This window comes from Hyperoodon ampullatus, assembly GCF_949752795.1.
Source record: "Hyperoodon ampullatus genome assembly, chromosome: X".
NCBI classification, from domain to species: domain Eukaryota; kingdom Metazoa; phylum Chordata; class Mammalia; order Artiodactyla; family Ziphiidae; genus Hyperoodon; species Hyperoodon ampullatus.
In genome coordinates this window covers 107,284,755-107,308,763 of record NC_136913.1, presented here as the reverse complement: position 1 = coordinate 107,308,763, position 24,009 = coordinate 107,284,755, and the positions used below count along the sequence as shown (strand labels likewise).

General features: G+C 41.0%; 1 protein-coding gene across 3 annotated transcripts in view; it reads left to right on the top strand.

The window, feature by feature from the left end:
* Positions 1–24,009, top strand: part of TENM1 (teneurin transmembrane protein 1) — a gene marked incomplete at both ends in the record, with an annotated part of 582,495 nt that overhangs the window by 494,674 nt on the left and 63,812 nt on the right. For all 3 annotated transcript variants that reach the window (XM_079727499.1, XM_079727498.1, XM_079727497.1), the window contains one exon: positions 10,138–10,292. In XM_079727499.1, the coding sequence (XP_079583625.1) occupies positions 10,138–10,292 (155 nt within the window). The remainder of the gene's footprint in view (positions 1–10,137; positions 10,293–24,009) is intronic.

Genomic DNA, 24,009 nt, shown 5'->3' with positions numbered 1-24,009 from the left:
TATAAAGCAAGGAAAAATAACTCATACCATCCCTAGTGTCTGGTGTCACTGTTAAATGTTGAGACACCAGCACCACCCCCAGCCCAGGGTCTCCCTGAGCCAGTTGCACAGCATGGAGCTTCATTTATTTGATTCTCTGGATGAAAACTTTAGCTATCTTATAAAAGCTTGAAGGCTTTTACACCAGTAGTTCAGTAGTGCAGTATTTCCCCTAAGCTAACAAAATTGTTTTCAACCTCTGCCTTGTCTCTGTGCTGAATCTAACATAGGGCACTCTGCCACTGACCCGGGTTATGGACTTAAAGCTTCTACTATGTCTGTCCAACATAGAAGAGCCTAAAATGTTGAAGCAGAGCCTATGTGGAAATCTTTGTCTGTGGTTCTAAGGCTTAGAAAAGTCACTTTCAGAAAGAATTACAGCAATGACTGAGCAATTAGGACACCACTTAGCACCACTGTAAGACTTCGTCCTCTTCAAAGGGCTCTCATTTCATTGGCTCTTGTGAGCTTCACACTGTTTTAACCCTGTGCAGTAGGTAGGGTGTGGGTTAGGAAATCAAGACAAGTCCTACAGCTAATCTGTAACAGAGGTCATCCTGAAGCCCAGATCCCCTGATGTGACCCTGGAGCCAGTGTTCTCCCTACTTTCCCTTGTGTGGTCCAGAGTGAAGCAAATTAAGTGAAATCTTGAGATACTGCTGTTTCCTTAGAACTTCTAAGATTAGAGTACGGTTGGAAGAGATCATAAGATCATAACACAAAGTTGTGTTGATAGAGCAAAGTGGATTTGCAGGGAACCTGAGCTATTCAGTGTAGCTATCTACATGGATCAAATTCAGTTGCAGTTAATTTGATCCATGGTCCTTATGCTATTTGCTCTGAGTGGTCAATTCCCCTTTTTCCCATATTCTCATCATCACTAATTGATAGGGGGCTGTACTCCTCTTCAAGGTCTTTGGAGAAAGAGATTACCATTGCCTCCTTTCTAAACTCATTTTTAGAGAAATTCATATGCAGATATTGACATCGTGGCATGCTTTATTTGATTCAGGATAGATGTGCTTCATTATAGATGCATGGCAATTAAGCCTATAATTCAACAAGGTTTATTGAACATTTGTGCCCGGGTCTACTGGATTTGTTGAGATATAAAACTAAAGCATAAAATCCAGTTCTTGCCCTCAAGGAGCTTATTGCCTAGACAAAGCATGACTGGATAATTCACATTTGAAAAAAAAGAAGAAGAAGCTTCTTTAGGTTAGAAAACAGAGAGACCAGAAAGTGGAGTTTGCAGAAAAGGCTTTCTGGAAGAGAAACATCTCATAAAAACCTTAGAAGATGAACAGGAATTGAATTGGTGGTTGGTGAATGTAATAGTGAGGCCAAGCTAACAACTATATATTACACACACACACACACACACACACACACACACACACACACACAATCTCAATGGCTTAACAAAATAGTCGTTTATTTCTTGCTCACATCACAGTCCAGTAAAGGTTGCCTGTAGGATAGGAGAAATCCCTGCTCCTAGCAGTGACTCAGGAGCCAGGCTCCTTCCATCTAGTGCCTTGTCAATCTCTTAGGCCGTGGAGTCCTCCAGTGGGTACTCTGCATCCAGCCAGCCTAGGGGGGTGGGGGTGGGGCTCCATAAAGGAGCTCAACAGAGGTTTTGTTAGGGGCCAGGCCTAGAAGTAGCATATATCACTTCTTCCCACACCTAACTGCAGTGGAGGCTGGGAAATGTAATCTAGCTCTATTCTCAGAAAGAAAAATAGATAGGATGACCTGAATACATAGCATTGTCTCCGCCGTACTAAAGGGGGAGAGCTTCCTGAAGGAAGGATGAGGAAGAGAAGGGGGGCAGAGCAAGAGCAAAGTCAAGTTCAGCTTGAACACCTACTTTTCTGGTTTGATGAACTTGTCATAAATTCTGAGCTTTGATCTTGGTGGGAACAAAAGAAGCTGCGTGCTTAGCAAGCATTGTGTCACTAGCCATCCAGGGATTTCATTTTCCCGTGATGGAGAATTGTAACTAGATTTGATTATCTTTGGTTTCTCAGAGCTTATAAACCAAGACATAACTTCTTTTTAACTGGACTTCATTTTTTAGAGCAGTCTTAGGTTCACAGAAAAATTAAGCAGAATCTTTATACACTGAAACTACTCTGTCTGATACTCTAAAGGTGGAAACATGCTATTATACATTTGTCCAAACTCAGACAGTGTCCACCACCAAGAGTGAACCCTAATGTAAACTATGGTCTTTGGGTGATAATGATGTGTCAGTGTGGGTTCATTAATTGTAACAAACATACCAGTCTGGTGCAGGATGTTGATAGTGGGAGAGGTATGCATGTGTGGAGGCAGGGGGTTTATGGGAAATCTCTGTATCAGGACATAACTTTTAACAGCAGTACTAGTTATTAGATTTATTCTAAGTTCATGGATCTTGTCTGCTCACAGCAGCCTCTTCACTGACGATATATTCCTCTTGATTGACCTCTAGCAAGCATCATAAATTGGCAACTCAGAGAATAAATCAGGTTCAAAATATAATTCATTTGTCCCACTCTGTGTCTTTATTAAAAAAAAAAAAAGATTGAGTGCATTTAGGTGGGACATGCTTTTTTTAGTTAACCTTTGTTTCCCCTAGAACTTGTGTAATCTAACACCTGACCTAACTTACAAACTAATGTCACCTGCCTGTCCCCTGATGACATATGAGTTTGTGACCCTTGTTTCTGGGGTCTCCTTTTTATTTAGTAGATCATAAATAATAGTCAAGTTACCAAAGTCCCTATCACACGGAAGCTCTGGGTGCTTTCCTGAAACTCACCAGCTCTGTAGGAATGAAGCTGCAGAATATCTTTGAAGAATAATTCTGAAGAGGTCCAGGAGCTCTACAGGAATATAAGAATTCTTACAATTTCAGGGGAGGGATCATGGATCACTTTGACCATCTAACAAAAGCAATGGACCATCTCCTCATGACGATACACATACACGAAACATTTTGCAGATAATTTCATGGAGTTTCTGGACCCTCAGAAACCATTCTGTACACCACTCCTGTGGTAAAGTGATTGATAGCCCCATTTAGGCTACATGGGATAGTGATCAAAGGAATGGACATTGAAAGTCAGACAAACATGAGCTAAATCTAGCATTGGCAACCTGGAGTTAGTCATTTGACCTCTGAACCTCTATTTCCTCTTCTAAAAAATGACATTAATAATACCTACTTCACAGGGCTACTGTGAGGATTAAAAAGAGAAAATGTATGTAAAGAGTCCAGCACAGTGCCTGGAATATCTTAGTATTCTCAGCAAATGAAAATGGTTATTATTTAGTGATAATAGTCAGCCTTAATGGGTTTTTTGTGGTGCTTACCTGGATTTCACACTGGGCTCATCAGAAATTCAACATAGTCCTTCAGATTTCTGCTTACCTGTGATTTATAATCTGAGAAAACACTAGTGACCTTCATTTCCCCAGCCCATCCCCCAAGGCTGCTCCCATGGTACCGTGGACTTGCCCCAAACTAGTGCTTATCTCAAGGCACTGTAATTGCCTGGGTATTTCTCCATCTTCCCCACTGGTTTCTGAGCTTCTCAAGAGCAATGCCATATCTGTTTTATAGTCTGCAGTAGTCCCAGTGCCTAGTACAGTGCCTGACATATAATAGGTTCAAAATAAATCCTGAATAAATTAATAAGTGAGGACAAAAACAACTTTCCCAGTAAACTTTTAGGAAAATAGTGCTGGTGGAGGTGGGAGAGCTCTTCATTCACTGTGCCTTGCCTGGAAGGCTAAAGCTTTAAGAGAATGAGAAGGAGTGAAAGTGAAGACAAGTGGCTTTACCTGTCTTTCTCTCAATCACAATTCTTGGTCAACTAGCCCACGAATCTCTTGTTCCTCGTGATGTCTCTGAGTGCCTTCTGAGTCTTGAAAGGAAGGACATATTAGTCTGAATGCTTATCATTTTAATTTGTATTTAAATTCTTTGGAAATTGACCTTTACTGTTAGAATATAGTGTAACTTTTTTTTAATTAAAGAGGTCATCTGATTAAATAACTCACACTATTCACTTGTCCTGTAATGTTACGGTAAGTTTATTAGACTCTCTTATTTGAGAACTCCTGTTCTCATTGTTAACCACACAGTGAAATCATCTCAGCTGGTCATTAAGCTCTGCTTCCTTCCAACCCTAGTAACACACAGATATTTGTAATCCCTCCAAATTCTAGAAGCTCCATTTGGTGTCTAACTAGCAAGATAACAGGCTTATTGTACAGAAGTAACTTGGCCCTTTCTGATTTTGGTAGGTAGTTATAAGTGGACAGTAGTTAGATCAGTTGGGGAATGGACTTTTCTGCCTAGTGGAGAATTTCCATATAGACCACACATATGATACCAATTTTCAGAGAATTGAAATGCACAGAAACAAAGCAAAAAATTTAAACTCTCTTTGATTTAAAGGGCACTTTATGATCAACTGGCTAATGTCAGCTACACAATTTAGCACACTCAGTATTGGAGATTGAGCTGATGCCATATTGCACTTAGGACATTCCCCTGAAAGTTTATTTTTAACCATTTACCTCTGTCTCATAAAATTAAAGAGCAGATTGTGGCAGGAAAAAAAAAAAAGCAGTATTTCAGTTTTCTGATTGCTAGGGCTGTAGATGGAGAGAATTTTATGACTACTTTCCAAAGCTTATATTCTGAAAGAAGGTTCATTTTTAATACAGAAATAATAAAAATGTAGGTGGCCTCAACAGCTGTAATTTTTATAAATTAAATGCAAGGATGCCTTCTGCCAACATTTGAAATTGGCATTCTGCACAGCCAACAACTCTGATCTTCTCTGTTATCTAATTTGGGATTTTAGCTACTATTTCCAGGCTGTTAACCTCCACATCTGGACTCTCAGTGATACCACATCAGGTTGCCCCTGCTGCTTCAGTATCCATCAGAAGCATCCTCTTCCCCAACAGGTGATAAATTTATTAGTAACTATCCAGGCTGCCCCAGCTTTAGGCAATTGTCTTCTTAAGAATTATAGTATTTATTCATTGGAGGATAATAAGACAAGGGAAGAAGTCAAATACTTTGGCCCGTTAATTTGCAGCTGTTTCATACAGAGCTATGCTTCACAGAGAAAAGAGCCTGCAGTTCAGATATTATATAATGTCCCCTACTTTGCATAAGACACTGTGAATAATTTTTTTTTTTACAAGATGCACTTTATTTATGAGCAGGTTCCTCCATAGAAAGAGCTTGTTAGGGCTTAATGCTGATGAATGGAGACAGCACCATTCACACTTCCAGGTTATGGTCTGTCAGTGCTTTCATTATATCCACTAATTTACAAGGATTTATTTATTTTCTCACAAATGTAAAAATGTGCTCCAAGCTAAATATGCTGTCTGGGCATCTGAGGGAAGTGTATTCCTTGGTTGTTCGTCCCACCTCTATCCCACCCACCCTGCATCACTGCCTAAGCTTGTGGTAATCGCACAGATCTATATATTTTTTGCTTGCTCTAAAAATGAATACTGGTTAAAATGTTAAACCCTGGAAGTGAGTCTTTTCAATGCAGTTTAATTCCTTTCTCATTCAAAGACTGTGCCTTCCATTGTGTTTTAAGTGCTAATGAAAACCCTGTCAAGTAAGCACATCAAGGGACCTGACACTTGGAACAAATTATGCCCACAGCATTGGGTAACAAATTTTGGAAATCTGGGTACAACTATATCAAAATATGAACGTCATACTGAATCTGTAAGATCTTGCTAGCCCCAGATGGCTTTATGTGCTCTGAAATCACTCACGTTCCCATCTCTGAAGAATAAAACTTAAAATAGACTGGGCATGTGCTACCTCCTCCCACTCAGTCTAACAAACAGTAATAGATCATACTGCGTCATCAACATCCCTGGGCTATAACGATACTCATTATGGGAGATGACCACGCCCCCTCCCGCTCCCCAGCCAAGTAATGGCAGAAATAATTCTCTTTTTCTTACCCGTGATTTCCAGTTTGGTTTTTAACCTCAGTGAAAATTAAATACCCTTTAAACCTCACCAGCGAAGAGTGTAAAACTAGTTGTTTGGGGAATTTGTCTGTGTGTTGGTTGTTTGGTTGGTTCATTGGTTGGGGTAGGAAAATGAGAGGAAGTGAAAATATGTACATATAAAATATGCCTAGATGCATAAATAAAACACCTATCACACAGTCCCTCAAAGCCCTTTCTACTATTTCTTTTTCAACTCCAAACATCAGTATAACCCAATTAAATTTAATTAAAGAATCTCAAAAATTGGAGTATTTTGGAATTTGGACTGCGATAAAAGAAATTGCTACACAAATATATGAAAGGAGAGTATCCTACAAGCTGTCAGCCAAATGAGCCCCGAAGGCCAACAGCGAGGATTTAATAAGCCTCATCTGTGGAGTTCAGCTGACAGGAACAGAGAGAGAGCAGTTCAGTGTTTAGAAGTTCACAAAAATTAAAAGTGGGAAAACCATGTAAGTCCAAGATTATCCTCCCCAGATCAGGCCAAACTCCACCCTCTGATGGGGGTGAGGAGTGTAGTAGTCAAGGAACAGAACGGTCCTCCCTGATGTCAGCATAAAGATGTATGTTTCTGTACTGCTAGTTTCTGGAGGAATACATTTGTCTATACCTTTTGGGAATGTTTCAATTTTCAGGGATTTGATTCTCTAAGTTTTTCATCTCCCAGTTAGAGCAGCACTTGCACAGTATCCTCTTAGTCTTGCTTTCCATGTACCTGAATTCTTCGTCCTTTAGCGTGCACAGAACTTGGCACAGTGCCATTCAGTATGCGTTTGGTAAATAATTCATGATTTCATACACTTCAAGCCTGTCTGCTCTTAGCCTTTCTCTCTCCAGATCTGAGTCTTGATCTTTTCAGTTCATCCTCTTATGACAGCCAAATTTCCAAGTTCACATTCAGTGATATTGAATACAGAGGTCATAGAAGGTGATCCCAAATCATAGGCCTGCCACACACCAGACCAAATTCTAGGCATTTAAGAAACTGATTTCGGGGGCTTCCCTGGTGGTGCAGTGGTTGAGAATCTGCCTGCTAATGCAGGGGACATGGGTTCGAGCCCTGGTCTGGGAAGATCCCACATGCCACGGAGCAACTGGGCCCGTGAGCCACAACTACTGAGCCTGTGCGTCTGGAGCCTGTGCTCCGCAACAAGAGAGGCCGCGATGGTGAGAGGCCTGCGCACTGTGATGAAGAGTGGCCCCCACTTGCCACAAATGGAGAAAGCCCTTGCACAGAGGTGAAGACCCAATACAGCAAAAATAAATAAATTAATTAATAAACTCCTACCCCCCCCAAAAAAAAGAAACTGATTTCGCCAAAACACAAAGAAAAATATAAAGCAGAGATAGCCCTTGATTCGTCTTCAGTCCAGATACTCTGGAGATGAAAGAAATGTTCCTATGCCATCATCCTTTGACCTGCCACGGTCTTAAAAGTCTTTTTAAAAACCTTCTTTAAGGTCTTTATGCCACCAAAAATAATAAAGGGACTTACTGACATGGAATTCCCCTTGTTTGGACATGCTGGTTTCCTTGGAGAACTCACCAAAATGTAGATGACTTTAGAGGCATTCAGGGAAAGTTAAGATGAATCTGGGGCTTCCCTGGTGGTGCAGTGGTTGAGAATCCGCCTGCCAATGCAGGGGGCAAGGGTTCGAGCCCTGGTCCCAGAAGATCCCACATGCCGCGGAGCAGCTAAGCCCGTGCGCCACAACTACTGAGCCTGTGCTCTAGAGCTGGCGAACCACAACTACTGAGCCCACGTGCTGCAACTACTGAAGCCTGTGCGCCTAGAACCTGTGCTCTGCAACAAGAGAAGCCACCGCAATGAGAAGCCCGTGCACCACAACGAAGACCCGATGCAGCCAAAAATAAAATAAATAAATTTATTTTTAAAAAATGAATCTGTAACTTTTATAGATGTTAAGGATTAATACTTCATGAGGAACATCAGGATTAATCCAAGTACATCATAAAGTCGAGCCTTAATATTAACCTCCTGCCAATGAATTAACTCATCTAAAGGCAGTTTATTAAGTTGGGTTTATAAACTGTCTTTAGATGAGTTCACTCTTTGCCAGGAAAATTATTGTGCGTGTGTGTGTGCGTGTGTGTGGGTGCACGCATGAGCACTAAGAGGACATGCTGGTTATCACAGATCTTCCTAACTTTAACATACATTCTGAGTTTCACAAGGTCTGAATAAAGGAGAACTAGGAAAAGACTAAATTGTAAACTAGTTTTAAAGTAATGCCATGTGGTTATTTTCAAAGTAGCAAGGGAAGCAGGAGTTGAACCATGTGTTCTTTATCAGTGTCTGACACTTTTTAAATGCATTATTTCATCAGATACTTACTACAACCTAGGCATAGAATAACCAACTCATCCTAGTTTGTCCAGGACTGTCGCAGGTTTAAAACTGAACCCTGCCTCAGTCCCAGGCAAGCCAGGACAGTTGGTCATTTTAGCCAAGTAAAGCAATAAAAGGTATTCTGAGACCAATTTCCAACATGGGGAGAACCACCAACAACACCACCAAGCAATTCTACACCAGTTGGGTGTCCTACGATTTCACTTAATTCTGACGCGATCTACCCATAAATAGTATCAGATCCCACAGGTTAAGGGGTGAGTCCTGCAGGACTGCCTCCCCCCAACACCACTTCACATGCCAATCACAAGTCCAGGTTGTCACCTTTGTTTCTGACAGAACTGCTATAGATAGGAGGTTCCAACAACTCCCTTCTTGGGTTCCATTATTTTGATAGAGCGGCTCAGCTAACTCAGAGAAACAGTTTACTCAGTAGATAACTGGTTTATTATAAAAGGATGTAACTCAGGAACAGCCAGATGGAAGAGATGCATGGGGCAAGGTATGGGGAAAAGGAGAGGAAGCTTCCAGGCCCTCTCCAGGTGCACCATTCTCCCCAAATCGCCCTGTGTTCACCAACATGGAAGCTCTCCAAACCCTGTCCTGGGTTTTCAATGGAGGCCTCATAATCATAATTGATTAAATCATTGGCCATTGGCGTTTGAACTCAATCTCCAGCCCAGGTCAGGAGGTGGGACTGAAAGTTCCAATCCTCTAATCACCAGGTTGGTTTCTCCTGGCAACCAGCCTATTCTTCGGCCAAAGTGCGGCCCAAGTCACCTCATTAACATAACAAAAGTCACCTTTATCTCTCTCACCACAAGCAATCCCAAGAGTTTTAGGAGCTCTGTGTTAGAAAATGGAATGGAGACCAAAATTCTTTATTATAAATCACAATATCACAGGCAGATCATCTTTTCCATATTTTACCAAAGAGGAGGCTGAATGACTCAATCAAAGTCACACATCAGTTGTAAGTGGTGCATTCAGTATTAGAACCCCAGCCTTCTAACTGCTTTTATGTATTTTCCAAGAAACAATACTGTAATTAGCACAGTGTGTAAAACTACTGTGAGAATTTTATTGACTTTTATTTTTTCTAGAAGCTTAACCATTCCTTTTGTGACACCATAATTTTTCTCTCCAGCTCCCCTCTGAACAGATAATACAGAGAAAAAACTCAGTCCAGTTTATCAGGATTATTACAGACTCTTGTTAACTGAGTGTGAATTGATGAAAATAAGTTTAATGCTTTCCAAGTCAGTTATTTCTAATGCAACTATGAAAATAAGCAGCGGCCTATGCATCTGCACTCTAAAAGAAATGTAACATACACTGCCTCCCCTGTCTTTTCCCATTTGTCTTAGAAGATTTTTTTTTTTTCTGTTTGTGGGAGTAAGCAAGTATCAGGGGGGTGGAAATGTAAAACTGGACAACAAAATTATTAGACTGGCTTTCTCTCCGCATATCACATTTTGTCGTTTCTTCTCAATACACAGAGGAGTGAATGTGTGTCCAAACAAACCTCCCCCATTACTGTTCTGTCTGTGCTGAGCAAAATTGAATCCATATGTCTTTAAAATGCCTTTTCATTTCTGTGGCTTCTTTCAAAATACTGATCTTGGTGCACATGTGGCCCTCTAGACTACTAATGCTCAATTGGTCTTCCCCAACAGGCATCACAGTTGATAGGCATGGATTCATTTACTTTGTGGATGGGACTATGATTCGGAGAATTGATGAGAATGCTGTGATCACAACTGTAATCGGCTCAAACGGTCTGACTTCCACACAGCCACTGAGCTGTGACTCGGGAATGGACATCACTCAGGTAGGCACCAATGGTTTTCAAGCGCTATCGCCATTTGGCATCATGGAAATGGATAACAATTTTCTCATACAGAAATTAGGTAGAAAGGAAGCCTGGCGTATCCATTATAACACCGGATAGCAGAAGTTTCTCTTTATGTAAGTTACTTTTTTCCTCCTCAGAAAAACTCAGTTGAGAGAAAAGAGTAAACTAGGATGGGAGTAACACTGGGGGTGGAATGTTGGCGTGAACATGAAAGTCTCTCAAATTTGAATCAATTAGAGGGTAAGGCCAATGTCACTTATTGACTATGGTCCAAGATATGTAATTTTATTATTTTTGAATAATACAATAACTCACATTTGGAAAAGTACTGACTACTAAAGTCTGGAAATCTTTTTTAATGAATATATGAGCATGACTTATTATTCATGTCTATGTAAATAGCTATTTCTAGGGCGGTTCTTTGTGGGTTTTTTTTTTTTTTTTGAAGTAAAAGCAACATTCCCTCTGAGATCTATTTTACATGTATTTAGGAAAGCCTTTTGCCAATGAGAATAAAAGGGAAAATTCAGTGTAATTCCCGTCTGAGTTCAAAATTCTGATTTTACCAGAATTATGCAAAATCAGGATTAGACATGTAGAGATTACAGAGCATAGAGCACAGTCCCAGCACCTTGTGGATGACTTTCTTAGTTTGCAGACACAAGCAGTTGGTATGTTCAGTGAGGGAAACAGACTAGACAGTCGTCAAAGGGACTTTCAAACTAACATTCCATGAATCTATGACTCTGATGAAGTAGATTATTTATCTTTTCAAATGAATCACAGTAGAAGTTGAGAGTTTTAGAATTGGTTAGTGTATCAGAGAGGATGGTTTTGACTGCAAGTAGTAAGACACTTAACTAAAAGTGATTTGAACAATAAGGTTTCATTAATTCACATAGTGAGATGACCAGAAGTAGGCAAAGATGCCGGCAGATTTCCTTCTTGTGTCACATTGGCCAGAAGTGAGTCACTGGCAAAGGGGAAATGGGATGTCCAAAATGGATTCAGACCCTCTGGAACTGGGTCAACCTCCCTGAGCAGACTGCTACCTAATTCTAGAACCCAAATCAGGGTTCTGTTAGCAAGGAATGAAGGATTGCTCTTCAGTAGGCAACCAGCAATATTCTCCACGGTTAAGGTGCCCCTGCCTCACCCCAGAACCTCAGAAAATAGTCAAATAGAGTCAACTACAAAAATAACATAGGAATTGGAAGGCCTGGAAAACTGACAAAATGAATGAACCCTCTTTAAGAGAGGTAAGAGTGGATCAGGCTATCAAGTCCTAGAGCAGCCTAACTTTCCACGATGCAAAGTCCTGCGGGAGGCAAGCAAAAGGAGCATTATTTATGGCAGTGAGGAAGAGCGTGGATGTGTTTATATGGAGGAGGGGGACGAAAGAGAGAAGATGCACGTATATGATTCACTTGTGGGATAGTTTTAACTTCAAATGGAACACTTAGTATTGCAGTCAGTCAGCTCTAAACAATTTATCTGTTTCGGTGTGGAAAGTTATGCTGAAAAGAGAATTCTTTGTCTAAATAGAGCAAACATAGGATCCTCATCACCATGAGAAGGGTTCTTTTTCACACGACACCTCGCAAGCCATAACTGCCACCGTAAAAGCTACCTCATCCCTTTCAGGTTGGCAGGCAGAGCGCAGCCCACTGAACAGGAGACAGAGTCACAGTTTCTCTATGGCATTTCATTCCAAGCCTCAGTTTCCCTGACAGTAGCCCCCTTCCCTATTCCTTGCACAACATCAGCTTGAGAAAAACAGTCGTTTTTGGGGGGAGAGGTGGGGAGGAATGGAGAGTTAAGTGGGGTGGGTCAGGGTCCATGTTCGAAACCAGCAGGACAGCCTGGGAGAGATATCAGGCTTCATGTCCAAATTATTTGGCTTCTATCTCCGCGGCTGTCCATCTCTTCGTGTTGTGTGCTTCAAGCACCCTAAAGAGTATCTGGTATTTTTCCTCTTAGGCCGGCACAGGACAATGAGGCTGGACTGATGTCTACTTCAGTGTCCAGAGTATGACCTTCCACTTTTATTAGGAGCCTGCTTCTCATGGCCCCAATCCTTCAGACTGGAACTTCTTCTGCTGGTCCAAATCCCCTTCCCTACCCTCCTTACACCTCACCTCTTTCACGGGACCCTTCCCTAATGCTTCTAATCCTCTCTGTGGTCTCATTCCCTTCCTGGAATTTAATATCACAATGTTTAATATATAATCCACTCTCTGTTGCCAAACTATGTATCCAGCGAGTTTCCCACTGTACCTTCTTTGGACATGCATAGTAAGTGCTCAGCAGGCATAGTTAACGCATATACCAATACGAAAAAGACACTATGGTACAAAGAATGTGAAGGAGTTAAGTGCGGACAATGTGGTGAAGGACCTTATAAGCTTGATGGAGTTCCAGTTTTATCCAGTGGACAATGGGGAGCCAATGAGAGCCTTATGCAGGAAAATGCATTTTTAAAATAGTCTTAAACATGGAAATTCATTTATTTTTATTTATTTATTTTTTTTTGCGGTATGCGGGCCTCTCACTGTTGTGGCCTCTCCCGTTGCGGAGCCCAGGCTCCGGACGTGCAGGCTCAGCGGCCATGGCTCACGGGCCCAGCCACTCCGCGGCATGTGTGATCTTCCTGGACCGGGACACGAACCCGTGTCCCCTGCATCGGCAGGCGGACTCTCAACCACTGCGCCACCAGGGAAGCCCGGAAATTCATTTTTAAAGGAGCATTCTAGCTGTAGTATAGAGAATCAAGTGGAGGGAAACAGTGTTAGAGGCAGGGAGACCACTTAAGAGGCAGTCAAAGCAATATAGGTGTGACAGGGACAAAACATCAATAAATAAATGATTAGTCCCTTTCCAAGAAACTTCAGTGCAAATTAAATTGCTTTCCAATTTTTTTTTTTTGGCTGTTCAGGTGACATTTCTTTGAGATACAACTCCGTGATGACCCTGACCATGAAGCTGCTCAGCTTCATGCAGGTTACACAGGCACGCAATGATAATGGCCAAGCCTAAAGTATCAGCAGTGTGGATTAAGAAAGCTAGACAGATTAGTGAAATATTGGAGCTACAATCAAAGAACTTGCCGACTGACAATTTTGGAATTAAGGAAGTATATGTATAGTGGTACCATTCGCTGAGATAAGAAATACAAGAGGAGGAGAAGCAGGTTTGGGTGAGGGTTGGGTGAGGGGTTTATTTGGGGGCAAACTGAGTTTGAGGTACCATTGCATGTTCAGGTAAATACATCTGGCAGGCAATTGGATATCAAGGCCTAAAATGGAGATGAGATTTGGGATTATCAGTTTTATCCCATGGTAATGGCAAATAGGGAAGTGGGTGAGATCTTCCAGGGAGGGTACATAAGCAGAAAGAAAGAGAAGGCTTCAGACCAAACTCCAACCATAACAATATTCAAGAGAAGGATGAGGAATAGGAACCCACAAAAAGGAGACTGAGATGAAGAGACCTGACAAGTAGGAAGAAAACCAGGAATGCATGTGGTCCAAAAACGCAAGGGAAGCAAGCTTTTCAAAAGGAAGGGAACAGTTAATATCAAATGCTGCTTAGAGGTCACGTAAAATAAGGTGTGTTGTTGTTGTTGTTGTTTTAAGAAGCCATTTGGTTGGACAGCATTCGAGACTCTGATAAGAGTGCCTTTGGTACAGTGCAATTTAATTGGAGTTGGACTGCAGTGGTAGAGTGGGAGGTGAAGAAAGTGAAAATAGATCACTCTTTTGAGATGTTTAGCTGGGAAGGGGGAGGATCTGGCATTGAAGCAAAGCAGCACTCAGGTGCGGCACAGGTGGACAAAAGCTGGAAGACACCAAAGGAAATGCTCTGGGTCAAAGTGTCTACTGGGAGGAAGCCAGCGTGTGGCACAGCTTCCCAGGCGCTCAGCCTCTATGGACAGAGTTTCCACTGTCTGTTTAGACAATGGTGGCAGATTGGGGACTTAGGTTTCCCATGACTCTGCTTAAGAACATGGGCTGTCTTGAGCTAGAAGGAAGAAAGCTGAGTAGGGAGCTTCATAACACCTTCCAAGAGGAAAGCCCCAGTTGTTTATAGTAGTACTCACAGTGATCCAGCTGAGCTTACACAGTGCTCAGTTTTATATTTCAGTAAATCAAAATATATTGATGGGTGAGGGTAGAGACAAATGTCTAAATGAGAGCACACAGATTCTGCTGACAGGCACAGGCAAGAGAAAAAATAAGGCCTGTGCTACAGCATGAAGATTTGAATCAGACCTTAGGAAGAGCTTACTGATTCTAAGACAATGTGGCAGTATCATACATTATCAAAAGATCTTATAGAATCCCCACCTTTTGAAACTTTTAAAGCAAATGTTGGATAGCAGTAATCTATGAATGCTTGGAATACAGGCCTCTCTGGAATCAGGAAGATGGATCAACTGTTTTCTCAAGGGCCCTTACAACATCATGAAGGTTTCTCTACAGAAATATAACCCAATTGCTAAAGTTCCTTGTTACTCTCCCTACATTTCAAAACCAAAAGGTCCTGGGCATTCTCTGCCTGTCCAGTGGTTAGGACTCGGCGCTTCCACTGCCTGGGGGGCCTGGGTTCGATCCCTGGTCGGGAAACTAAAATCCCCCCCACACACAAAAAAAAGTCCCCAACATGGGAAGGCCCATTCATGCTAGCATAGTATAATACCTTTGGAAGCTGGGACGTGATGCCTTTGTTTTCTGTTCTTTTCTGAGGCAAACCTGAGCCCCTGGGAAGAATCAATCCTCAAAAGCGTGCCCTAATCCTCAGCAGATTATGAATATTCTCCTTCTGTTAATTCTAATAATAACTGCTACTACTTATTGAGAGCTTACTATGTGCCAGGAACTATGCTAAGCATCTTACTCACACTGTTCCATTTTATCTCCACTACCCAACCACCCATGAGAGAAGAAGCCACCCTCCCCATCTACAGAGAAGAAAACTGGTAGTCAGAAGGATTATGTATTGTGCTATGACCATAGAGTTATTAAATCATACAGCCAAGAGTTGAGCAAAAACTTTCTGACTCCCAGTGTGCAGTTTTCCCGCTTCTGCATTTTCAATGACAACTGGAGATGACCAAATATAATTGTATTTAGTGGGTGACAAATGTCATTTGGTTGAGGAATATACTGTTGATTCACAGAATGCATGTTTAGTGGCACTTAGGAAAGAGTTTAGTAAAATCTGATCATCTCAAGAAATGAAATTTGCTTTGACAATAAAATCAGCCATTTGTTCAAAATCAATATCTTTTTTTGATTTACTGAAATGTGAAACTGAACTCTCGGTATAAACTCTGAAACATAACTGCCCATTGTAAGCACTGCTATAAACAACCAGGCCTTTCACTTCAGGAGATGAGTTGATTATGAAGAGATTGGGCTCTTTATTTCCGTTGCTGCTTTTGAACCATCTTGCTCTGGTAACTCACTTTCATCTTGTGCCTGACTAGAATGGAATTGGGAGTTAGACCAAGTCTCTTGGTGTGCTAGCAAATTTGAGAGCTGATTTACTCCTTGGGGCCAGCCCAGTGCTCTCCCCAAAATCAGCCCAATAGCAGATACACAAGCAACATGGAACTCTTGTATGCAGATAATCCTGTTGACCCACTGTCCATAATGTGCACACTTTGAGTATCCAGTACATAACCAGTCCTCTGTATATGCTTGTTGGATCATCTTTATACTACAAAGTGCTTCCCCAAAGCACTCATTTGTCCGATGGGCCTAACAAGTGGAAGGAAGCATCCTTCATGGTTATGAAAGAAGAACAGTATCTGGTTCTTTGGAGGAACCAACCATGACCCCATTCATTCAATCTATTGAGCTAGTCTACTGGGAATTCTCCTCCTCTCCCCAGTCATTCCCTCCAGAATATTCTCACCATTTAGTAATAGTCCAGCCTCTCCTCAAATGCCTCTTGGGATAGGGAACTCACTACCCTTCCCCAGCAGCGCATTCCATCTTTGAATGTCTCTGACTAATGGAAAGCTCTTCTGGGATCCCTCTAACTTTTTAATCTTCCTTTAACTTTCACCATTTAGTCTTTACTGCAACTCTTTAGGCCTCGTGGTATGAATTCATCTGTCTTCTATGAAATAAATATATTTGTGAACCAAGCACTATACTGAGTACTTTCATATATATTATCTTATTTAATCCTCATGACAGTCCTTCAAGGGAAGTATTATGTTCCCCTATTTTTAATAAACGTGAAAAACAAGGTTCAGAGGAGTTGAGAAACTTGGTCAAGGTCACACAACCAATAAGTGGCAGAGTTGAAATTTGAACCTGGTTGACCTGATGCCAAAGTTCACATTCTTTTCACCAAACTATTATACCAAACTGCCTTCTCCACATGACAGCCTTTTCAATATATGTGAACAACTCTCTCAGGCCTCCTAAGTCACAGCCCTGATTCATTTAACTGTACCTCACTTGCCACGGTTTTGAGTTCCTTCACCATTCTCCTCATTCTTCTCTGAACATGTTCCCATTTATCAATATCTCTTTGAAAGTGAGGCTTCCAGAAATGAGTAAGATAATCCAGATGTGCTCTGACTAACTCAGAGGTAGAATGAGGACTACCAGAACCCTCTTTCTATATTCTCTGTTTTGGGTCATTTTGCCTGGTGGTTTTCAGAAGGACTTTTGCCAAAGAACATTTACTTCAAACAAAAGAAGTCCCCATTTATAAAACTGATGCAAACAGCAAATTCAAACAAGAAGTAGTATCCTAGAACCTTCTCTATTCAAGCTCACTCCCACCCAGTGGTAGTTTGCATGGCAACCCCCAAAGCACTTGTGCAAAATGCTAGGGAAATAAAGAGCACAGGTTAAGAAACCACAGTTAAAGTTGAGTTGGATTTTTGGACACTTTTGACATACGACGTGATTACAGAGGACTAAAAATTCACATGTCTCTCATCCCCATCTCCTCATCTTGTACTTGCACTGTTGGTTTTTCGATTGTTTTGACTGTGACCCTCAGTACGAATTATATTTTACACCATTATTCAGGATATATAGTTGAAATAAAAGTTTCATGAAACAATACTGACTTACCCTTACTACACATACATCATAGTACTGGATCTTATGTTAGTCTGTATTCAATTCCATCTCATTAGATTCAGTCCCTATCTTTGTATTCTGCTATTATTCAATATCTTCACTACCCTTCCCAGCCTTGTGTCACCTATGGGCTTGATGAATGCCTTCTATGTCTTCATCCACGATAAAATTGATGGATAGATAGGCCAAGATGAAATTGTGGCACCACTAGTGTAGTCATCTCTTACATTGTGAATCCATCTGTTTGAACTATCACCTATGGGTTGTGATTCATAGTGGATCAGGAAAGCAATATGATGGCCTATGACTAGTTTTCAAGAAAAATGAAATAGAACAAAAAAAAATCAGAGTGTATGATGTGTGATAAGGGTAAATAAGTATTGTTTCATGAAACTTTTATTTCAATTGTATATCCTGAATAATGGTCTAAAATATAATTCTTACTGAGGGTCACAGTCAAAACAAGCTTGAAAGCCACTACACTCACCTATATTTCCCCTAACTTATCCACAAAGGTATCATGAGAAACCTTACCAAGTTGGTAACTCTGTTTAAAAGAAAATAAGAATCCCTTGACATAATTTGTTTCCAGCCATAGTACCTATAAACACCATTTCCTCATCTAAGAACTAAGAAACAACTGTTTAATAACCCATTCCAAGACCTTTCCTAAATCAACATCAGGTTCCCTCCTTAAAGTTTGTGGGGCACATCTTTGGATTCTTCTTGAGGTCAGACCTATGTTTAACCACCTCTAATCGTCCAACACATCTTCTACTGCCCAGTATTTCTCAGTAATTGTAAAAATTGGCTCTAAAAACTCGTTTGCAATTCTCTCTAAGAGGTAATTCTTTCTGTCCAGGAAACTTGAACTCAGTTTAAAGAAGTCTGGTGCTATTTTACAGTCCCTTCACCCATCTTGGACTTTAGTAACTTTGACTCAATGTTCTTTGTGGTCATTCTGTTTAACAAAGGAAACAAAACTTTCCTCTCTCTCATCCATCTGCATTATACCACCTGCCCCAAGCCACGGACCTCTGCCTTCCCTGATAGTCTTCATGTCTCTATGTGCCTGAAGAAAAGCTATTTTCTATTGTTCTTTCAACGTTTTGCAAGTCTCAAATACCCTAACCACAACTGGATAGAAGGAGAAATATAAGCCTCCTCTTTGAAATCTACATGTCAATTCAATTTTACACAAGTGGATTCAGCATTTCTTGTAGTTTTGAAAAACTATATATAATAACATTCATGCATGAAAAGTTACAGCAATCCAGGGAGAGCAAAGAAAAGAAACAGTAATTTTAGTACAGAAAAGGCACCTTCTTTTCCCCTTTTTAAACTCTTGCCTAATGTACCTCATCATCTCTTCTTCTCTCCCCTGCCAACCTTTTCATTTCTACAGAATGTCCTCCATCACCCTGAGTGATATGGATGCTACTGAAACTCAAGTTCTTCAGGGGTTACTTGCCTTTCTTCGTGCACTTCCATCACTCTCCCATGTGCACACTGAAAGAGAACAGAATTATATCTTTGGAATGAAGGCCATTACAAGTGAAATTCCCTGCAGGGACAGACTTCTGAATTTTGTGAAGCTCTGTAGGGAACCAAGAAAATATGAATTATAATAAGTTTGCTTGAATAAAGGGGTTTCCCGGGGAGAAAAAAAAAAGAAAGTTTATTTTAAAAGTTCTTGGCACCAGAGATAAATCTCACCACCTCCACCCCCTCCACCACCCCCTCGCAATGCCTCAGTGACTATGGAACCTATCTCACTGTCAAAGCAAAGAAACGGTCTGTGGCCACACTCCAGATAATTCAGACCAAGGGATGTGCGGTGGAAGGAAGGACTGACTTGCCGGTAAATGGCAAGACAGGGAAGATGTAAGCAAGTTAATCTGAAATATCTGTAAACACCTCTATCAGGAGCCAGCAATGCCAGTGGGCAGCAGGGACAGCTAGGTGGGAGTAAAAGAAAGGTGACAAAAAGGATAAGAGAAGTTTAGGGAGTGGAGAATGGCTCAAAGAGCAGATGAATGAGGCCCAGGGAGTAGTAAAATGAAACCAAAAAAGTTATTTGACAGCCCTTGTGCCAACCATTTACTTCATCCTATTTGGCTGGTTAGTTTAAACAACTAAATCAACCACTTTTTTTTTTTCGGCCCTGCCTTGCAGCACGTGGGATCTCAGCTCCCCAACCAGGGATCGAACCCACGTGCCCTGCAGTGGAAGTGCAGGGTCTTAATCACTGGACTACCAGGGAAATCCCTGAATCAACCACTTCAATAGTGACCACCAAATAATGAATTGGATGGTATTAAAACATATAACAAGAAAGAAAATCTGGTACATACAGCCAATGGAATATTATATAGCCTTTAACAAGAAGGAAACCTGGGGCTTCTCTGGTGGCGCAGTGGTTGAGAGTCCGCCTACTGATGCAGGGGACACGGGTTCGTGCCCCGGTCCGGGAAGATCCCACATGCCGCGGAGCGGCTGGGCCCGTGAGCCATGGCCGCTGGGCCTGCACGTCCAGAGCCTGTGCTCCGCAATGGGAGAGGCCGCAACGGTGAGAGGCCTGCGTACCACAAAGGAAAAAAAAAAAGAAGGAAACCTTGTCATATCCTACAACATGGATGAAACTTGAGGAAATGCAAAGTGAGATAGACCAGTCACAAAAAGACATATACTGTATGAGTCCACTCATATGCAGTATCTAAAGTAGTCAAAATCATAGAGACAGAAAGTAGCAAGGTAGATACCAAGGAGAATGGAGAGAGGGAATTAATGTTTAATGGGTATAGGGTGTCATTACTGCAAGATGAAAAAGCTCTAGAGATCTGTTGCCCAACAATGTGAATATACTTAACACAACTGAACTGCACACTTAAGGTTAAGATGGTAAAAATGTTATGTGTGGGTTTTTTTTTTTTTTACAATAATAATGATAAACTCATACCGACCAAACCTCCAATGGATTTTCTCACTTTCTTTCCCTATTCTCATGCCTGGACAGCATCAGTAGTGCAGCAGTCTTGCTGCTCAGCAGTCGGTTCTTGCAGCAGTCCAGATATAAGCATCCTAGGTCAGGAATGTTCTGCTCTATTCATTTGAGCCACGTGCACTCTGTCAACCCACATCAGTCACAGCCAGTCCCTCCCGCAGATCCAAAGGCTCATGAACGTAAACATGGGGGAGGGGGAAGTGCTACTCTCTAAGGTAAAGAGGAAGCTTAGTCTACGCCAACTGTGGCAGGAAGGCGCTGCTAACTTAGCCACGCTCTTCTCAAAGAGCTCAAAATATCGATAACCTTAAATGTGAAAGTACTTAAATTAGAGAGTGATGACAATTGACTAAAAATGAGCAAACTTCCTGTCAGACACGTTTATAAGCTTGGAACAATTATTCACTTCTTCAGGAGTACTAAGGCATATTTTATCAGTTCTCTGGACAATTTCCTAATCACCCACTTCCCTGTGACTAAGGTAGCATGTCTAGTAGAAAAAACATAGCCAGTCCTGGGTGTGAGTCCAGATTCTGCCATTTATTAGCAGTGCAACCTCAGGCAAGTTACTTAAAGTCTCTGCGTCTGAGCTTCCTCAACAATAGAAAGTGGGATAAAAGCCCGTATTGTTTCCTAAGGCCATTGTGATAGTTAAACAAGAAAACAAATATGAAAGACCTTTGTTTTCTGAAAAGCACTTGCAACTGTAAATTGTTGGTGTTAATCAGAAGTGAAGAGAGAGGTCATATGGCATTACATGTAACCTTGGCTTTTGTTTTCCTTTGCCCCACCAGTTAGGTGATTGGCATGTGGAAAGAAGGTTTCACAAACCTCCAACTATATAGCAATCAAATTATACTGTCACACAGCATGAGATGGCAGTTAATGTTGTTCAGACTCTGATTTGACAACAGCACCAAGAACCATAAAGAAAGTTGACTTTAGGAGTCCCTAGTGACTCTCCACATTACTCACCTGTAAAGGAGTGATCCATTAGCGTTTATGGCTGGAAATTACAAAATAGCACTAAATAAACAATGCTTCTAGTTGCCTTATCTAGATTTGAGGAAAAGAACATCTTTTTTTTTTTTTTTTTTTTTTTTGCGGTACGCGGGCCTCTCACTGTTGTGGCCTCTCCCATTGCGGAGCACAAGCTCCAGACACACAGGCTCAGTGGCCATGGCTCACGGGCCCAGCTGCTCCGCGGCATGTGGGATCTTCCTGGACCGGGGCACGAACCTGCGTCCCCTGCATCGGCAGGCGGACTCTCAACCACTGCGCCACCAGGGGAGCCCTATTTTTAGTTTTATAAGGAACGTCCATAGTGTTCTCCATAGTGGCTGTATCAATTTATGTTCCCACCAACAGTGCAATAGAGTTCCCTTTTCTTCACACGCTCTCCAGCATTTATTGTTTGTAGACTTTTTGATGATGGCCATTCTGACGGCTGTGAGATGATATCGCATTGTAGTTTTGATTTGCATTTCTCTAATGATTAATGATGTTGAGCATTCTTTCATGTGTTAGTTGGAAATCTGTATATCTTCTTTGGAGAAATGTCTATTTAGGTCTTCTGCCCATTTTTGGATTGGGTTGTTTGTTTTTTTGATATTAAGCTGCATGAGGTGCTTGTAAATTTTGGAGATTAATCCTTTGTCAGTTGCTTCATTTGTAAATATTTTCTCCCATTCTGAGGGCTGTCTTTTTGTCTTGTTTATGGTTTCCTTTACTGTGCAAAAGCTTTTAAGTTGCATTAGGTCCCATTTGTTTATTTTTGTTTTTATTTCCATTTCTCTAGGAGGTCGGTCAAAAGGATCTTGCTGTGATTTATGTCATACAGGGTTCTGCCTATGTTTTCCTCTAAGAGTTTGAGAGTGTCTGGCCTTACACTTAGGTCTTTAATCCATTTTGAGTTTATTTTTGTATATGGTGTTAGGGAGTGTTCTGTTTTCTTTCTTTTACATGTAGCTGTCCAGTTTTCCCAGCACCACTTATCAAAGAGGCTGTCTTTTCTCCATTGTATATTCTTGCCTCCTTTATCAAAGATAAGGCGACCATATGTGCGTGGGTTTATCTCTGGGCTTTCTATCCTGTTCCATTGATCTATATTTCTGTTTTTGTGCCACTACATACTGTCTTGATTACTGTAGCTTTGTAGTAGAGTCTGAAGTTGGGGAGCCTGATTCTTCCAGCTCCGTTTTTCTTTCTCAAGATTGCTTTGGCTATTTGGGGTCTTCTGTGTTTCCATACAAATTGTGAAATTTTTTGTTCTAGTTCAGTGAAAAATGCCATTGGTAGTTTGCTGTGCATTAATTTTGTATCCTGCCACTTTGCCAAATTCATTGATTAGCTCTAGTAGTTTTCTGGTAGCATCTTTAGGATTCTCTATGTATAGTATCATGTCATCTGCAAACAGTGACAGCTTTACTTCTTCTTTTCCGATTTGGATTCCTTTTATTTCTTTTTCTTCTCTGATTGCTGTGGCTAAAACTTCCAAAACTATGTCGAATAATAGTGGTGAGAGTGGACAACCTCCTCTTGTTCCTGATCTTAGAGGAAATGGTTTCAGTTTTTCACCATTGAGAACAATGTTGGCTGTGGGTTTGTCATATATGGCTATTATGTTAAGGTAAGTTCCCTCTGTGCCCTGCTTTCTGGAGGGTTTTTATCATAAATCGTTGTTGAATTTTGTCAAAAGCTTTTTCTGTATCTATTGAGATGATCATATGGTTTGTCTCCTTCAACTTGTTAATATGGCGTATCACATTGATTGATTTGCATATATTGAAGGATCCTTGCATTCCTGGGATAAACCCCACTTGATCATGGTGTATGATCCTTTTAGTGTGCTGTTGCATTCTGTTTGCTAGTATTTTGTTGAGGATTTTTACATCTAGTTCATCAGTGATATTGGCCTATAGTTGTCTTTCTTTGTGACACATTTGTCTGGTTTTGGTATCAGGGTGATGGTGGCCTCGTAGAATGAGTTTGGGAGTGTTCCTCCCTCTGATACATTTTGGAAGAGTTTGAGAAGGATAGGTGTTAGCTGTTCTCTAAATGTTTAATAGAATTTGCCTGTGAAGCCATCTGGTCCTGGGCTTTTGTTTGTTGGAAGATTTTTAATCACAGTTTCAATTTCAGTGCTTGTGATTGGTCTGTTTATATTTTCTATTTCTTCCTGGTTCAGTCTTGGAAGGTTGTACATTTCTAAGAATTTGTCCATTTCTTCCAGGTTGTCCATTTTATTGGCATAGAGTTCTTGTAGTAATCTCTCATGATCCTTTGTATTTCTGCAGTGTCAGTTGTTACTTCTCCTTTTTCATTTCTAATTCTATTGATTTGAGTCTTCTCCCTTTTTTTCCTGATGAGTCTGGCTAATGGTTTATCAATTTTGTTTATGTTCTCAAAGAAACAGCTTTAAGTTTTATTGAACTTTGCTATCGTTTCCTTCATTTCTTTTTCATTTATTTCTGATCTGACTTTATGATTTCTTTCCTTCTGCTAACTTTGGCGTTTTTTTGTTCTTCTTTCTCTAATTGCTTTAGGTGTAAGGTTAGGTTGTTTATTTGAGATGTTTCTT